We start from the raw sequence: 4404 nt of genomic DNA, 5'->3' as shown, positions 1-4404 counted from the left end.
CGCTGCCCCGCGCCCGTCGCGCCGGTGCCCCGGCCGGCGCTCACCGTCCATGCACTTCTCTCCCGACTTGCCCAGGTGGCAGCGGCACGTGTAGCCCTGCCCGTCGGGCCGGTTGACGCAGGTGGCGTCGGGCCCGCAGGCCTCTGGCGGCGAGACGGAGCCGGCGGTGAGGGGGGGGGGAGCCCGCGGGGCGCCGCGACGCCCCCGCCCCGGCCCCGTACTCACCGGGGTGGCAGTGCAAGGCCTGGGAGTACTCGCAGTTGCTGCCGGTGAAGCCGGCGGGGCAGCGGCACACGTAGGCGCTGCTCTCGGCGTCCTCGCACACGCCGCCGTTCTGCGGGGGGGGGGCGGCCGCAGGCGTCAGGGCAYCGGCGCCCGGGCATCGGGCACCGGCGCCGGCGTCCCCGCGCCCGCTCACCTGGCACGGCCGGTCCTGGCACGTGGGGCAGTTGGAGATGCCGTGCGCCCGCAGGTCGGGCTCGCCGAAGATCACCTCCTCGCCCTGGATGAGGAGCTGGCGCACGCAGCCTGCGGGAGCGCGGTGGCGGCTCAGCGACGGGCGCCGCCGGACGCCCRTCCCCGCGGCCGCTACTCACCCACGAAGCCGCTGCCGAGGCCGGTCTTGGCCACGGCGCCGTAATCGGGGTAGCCGCCGAGGTAGAGCTCCTCGTTGAGGTCCAACCCCTGGAACTTGCCCTGTGGATGCCGATGGATGAGTGCAACCGGCCGGCGCTTCCCGGGCCGCCCCGTGCATCCCGGCCGCTCCGTACCTGCGAGGTGCCGTTGACGGGCGGGAAGCCGTCGAGGGCCAGGGAGCCCTGGGTGAGGTTGCGGAAGAGGCGGACGGTGTGGTACTCGCCCAGGCGGAGAGGCGTCGGGTGCCGGATGGTGGCCATGCCCGAGCCAGCGTCGAACCTGCGGCGAGAGCGCCCGGCGYGTGGGTGCCGGCACCGGCTTCGCCCGGCCCGCGAGCCCCGGCGCTTTGGGCACGCGGCGCGGCCCTCACCTGAACTCGGGGCGGCCGCCGACGAGCCCGAAGGAGACGAAGTCGGCGCCGCTGCTCTTCCTCTGCCCGTTGTACAGCAGCATCCCTGTGCCGGGGGCGAGAGCGGGTGAGGCCGGGGCGGCAGGCGGTGCCCGGAGAGCGGCTGCTCCGGGGGCACCCGCTGCACCGGCCGGGGCGACGGACGCCCCGGACGCCCCTTCCAGCGCCGGCGATCCGGTCGCAGCCCGGTTTGGACACACACCCCCCACCCCGGTGCCCGCACCGCGGCTCGCCAGCACCCGGCCCGGGCGCCGAAACGGGGCGCAGAGCCACTCACCTGAGTACAGAATAAGAGCTAAAGGAGAGAGGAGAGGGACAGACAGACAGACGGATGGAGGAGGAGAAACAGAGCGAATGAGAGAGGGCCGGGGCGGCTGCGGCGAGGGAAGGGGCCGGGCGAGGGGCGCCGGCGGCGCTCACCGTCGGCGGCGTCGGGCCGGAAGGTGATGCGGATCTCGAACTTCTTGTAGGCGTCCTTGATGGTGGGCAGCGGCAGGAAGGAGCGGGGCGTCTGCGTGAAGTAGGGCACCAGGCGCTCTGCGGGGCGGCGGCGGGGGGTGACGGGGTGCCAGGGTGACGGGCACGGGCGCCCGTCCGCCCCGGCGCCCGCCCACGTGCTCACCTCGGACCCTGAGCACGGAGAACGCGGTCTCCTGGCCTCGCCGGTTGGAAGCGGCGCACACGTAGACGCCGGCGTCCTCGGAGCGCACRGCCGGCAGCGTGAGGACGGTGCCCTCCACCCGGGCGTCCTCGGGCAGGTCTCCCTCCAGCTGCGGTGACGGCAGCGGCTCAGCACCCGTGGGTGCCCGGCGCCCTCGCCGTCCCCACGTCCCCCCGGCTCCGACTCACTTTGCTCCATTTAACCTCCGGGACGGGGAAGCCGGACGCCAGGCAGGGGAAAACGGCCGCCGAGCCCACCGAGACCTCCTTGACCTCCGGCTGTCCGGCGATTTGGGGGGCGGCTGTGGAGAGACGGATCGTTCGCCGCTGCCGCCGCCGCGCCAGGAAGCACGGGGCATCGCCACCGCCGCGGCGGACACGGCGCGCGCGCGCTCACCCTGCACGTGGAGGATGACGTGGGACTGCACGGTGCCCACGGCGTTGGTGGCCGTGCAGCGGTACTGCCCGGCGTCGCTCCGCTCCACCCGCTCGATCTTCAGCGTGCCGGCGCTGGCCAGCACGCCGGGGCGGATGCGGCCGCCCACCTTGCTCCAGGTGACGTGGGGCTTGGGCTCGCCCAGCCCCAGGCACTCCAGCTCCACCGCCGTGCCCGCCAGCACCGTCTGCACCGCCGTCCGGATGTTGATCAGCGCCCTGGGCAGAGCTGGGGCGCGCGGAGAGACAGCGGGGTGACGGGGTGCCCGCGGGCTTGAGAAATCAGGGGGCTTTGGGGGGGCCGACAGGCACGGAGGGACATCGGGGTCCTGGGGTGCCCACGGGTATGGAGAGAGGTCGGAGGGTACCAGGATGCCCATGGGCATGGGGAGAAATCAAGGGGGTAGAGAGGTGCCCATGGGCATGGAGAGAGATTGGAGGGTCCCGGGGTGCCCAAAGGTATCAAGAGAGATTGGGGGGTACCAGGGTGCCCATGGGCAAGGGAAGAAATTGAGGGGTGCCCATGGGCATGGGGAGAAATCAAGGGGGTAAAGAGGTGCCCATAGGCATGGAGAGAGATTGGAGGGTCCTGGGGTGCCCAAAGGTATCAAAGAGACTGGGGGGTAAAGAAGTGCTCATGGGCATAGGAGAAATCAAGGGGATAAAGAGGTGCCCATGGGCATGGGAAGAAGTTGGAGGGTCCTGGGGTACCCAAAGGTATCAAGAGAGATTGGGGGGGTACCAGGGTGCCCATGGGCATGGGGAGAAATAGAGGGGATAAAGAGATGCCCATGGACATAGAGAGAAATCAAGGGGATAAAGAGGTGCCCATGGGCATGGAGAGAGATTGGAGGGTCCTGGGGTACCCAAAGGTATCAAGAGAGATAGGGGGGTAAAGAGGTGCCCATGAGCAAGGGGAGAAATTGGAAGGTCCCGGGGTGCCCAAAGGTATCAAGAGAGATTGGGGGGTGCCAGGGTGCCCATGGGCACGGGGAGAAATCGAGGCGGTGCCAGGGTGCCCGTGGGCACGAGGAGAAATTGGAAGGTCCTGGGGTGCCCGTGGGCGCGGAGGAGAGGGGCGCTGGGCTCCTACCCTGGATGGAGAGCGTGGCGCTGTCCTCGGCCTGCCCGCCGGGGCTGCTGGCCCGGCACGTGTAGACGCCCTGGCCCCTGCGGTCCAGGTCGCGGAGGCTGCGGGGAGACGGCGGAGGGGGGCGTCGGGGGCGGCCCCGGAGGCAGCGGGGGCCTCGCCGTCCCACCGCCGCCACCACCGTCCTTACCGCAGCATCCCGTCCCGCACGCTGCTGCCGGGGGGCAGCTCGCCGCCGTCCTTGAGCCACTCGACGCGCGCCCGGGGGTCTCCGGCGACGGCGCAGGCGAACTCGGCCGTGCCGCCCACCCCCCGGACGAGGCTCCGGGGGCTCACGCGCACCGTCGGCGGGCCGTCGGGCACCACGCCGGCGCCGTCACCTGCAAAACGGGGGGGAGCCGAGCGGTGACGCCCCGGGGTGCCACGGCGGCGGCGGCGACCGTCCGCCCCGCGGGACGCTCACCTGGGTGCTCGCCGTGGACGGCGACGCGGGCGAAGGTCTCGGCGGTGCCCACGCGGTTGGAGACGAGGCAGCGGTAGGTGCCGGCGTCGGCGGGCAGCGCGGGGCTGATGCGCAGCAGGCCGTCGCGGCGGGCGGCCCGCGCCGGCAGGCTGCCGTTCACCTTGGCCCAGTGGTAGCGCAGCGGCGGCGTGCCGTGCGCCAGGCACTGCAGCTGCAGCGCGTCGCCCGCCCGCACCGCGCTCTCCTCCGGCAGGCTCGTGGCGTACGGCGGCGCTGCGGGGGCCCCCCGGCGCGTCAGACCCCGCCGGGCGCCGGGGGGGAATGGGGAACGCAGGAGCGCGGCGACGGGGCGACGGACGGATGGACGAAAGGGCGCACGTGTCGGGGCAGCGACGGAGGGATGGAGACGCGCGCGGGGAGGAGTGCGGAGGGGAGCGAGGGACGGACGGACCCGCGAGGAAAGGGCGGATGGAGCAGCGTGAGCTGAGATGGAGAAAGGGGTGCGGGCGGAGGAGGGGAAGGCAGGAGCCAAGAGCTGGAGGAAGGGAAGGATGGGTGGGTGGATGGAAAGGAGGGATGGGGGAGAGAAGGGAGGGATGGGGAGAGAAGGGAGGGATAGTTGGATGGATGTGATGGTGATGGAGAGGGGTCTGGACCAAGGGACAAAGTAGTGAGGGGAGATGGAAGGAGGAATGGAGAAATGGATGGAAG

The 4404-nt window shown here is 71.9% G+C and overlaps 1 protein-coding gene across 1 annotated transcript in view; it reads right to left on the bottom strand.

Annotated features, from left to right (window-relative positions):
* The window catches only part of HSPG2 (heparan sulfate proteoglycan 2), a gene marked incomplete at its 5' end in the record, with an annotated part of 24170 nt that overhangs the window by 5242 nt on the left and 14524 nt on the right, over positions 1-4404 (bottom strand). The window contains 13 exons of the mRNA XM_026057039.1: positions 45-143; positions 226-334; positions 419-528; positions 597-696; positions 771-915; positions 1007-1091; positions 1466-1582; positions 1668-1815; positions 1895-2007; positions 2103-2369; positions 3234-3331; positions 3421-3610; positions 3688-4176. Of these exons, the coding sequence (XP_025912824.1) occupies positions 45-143; positions 226-334; positions 419-528; positions 597-696; positions 771-915; positions 1007-1091; positions 1466-1582; positions 1668-1815; positions 1895-2007; positions 2103-2369; positions 3234-3331; positions 3421-3610; positions 3688-4176 (2070 nt within the window). The remainder of the gene's footprint in view (positions 1-44; positions 144-225; positions 335-418; positions 529-596; positions 697-770; positions 916-1006; positions 1092-1465; positions 1583-1667; positions 1816-1894; positions 2008-2102; positions 2370-3233; positions 3332-3420; positions 3611-3687; positions 4177-4404) is intronic.

This window comes from Apteryx rowi, unplaced genomic scaffold (genome assembly GCF_003343035.1).
Source record: "Apteryx rowi isolate R43461 unplaced genomic scaffold, aptRow1 scaffold_1359, whole genome shotgun sequence".
Lineage (NCBI taxonomy): Eukaryota > Metazoa > Chordata > Aves > Apterygiformes > Apterygidae > Apteryx > Apteryx rowi.
The sequence above is the reverse complement of the archived record's forward strand: the minus strand, read 5'-3'. Positions and strand labels throughout refer to the sequence as shown.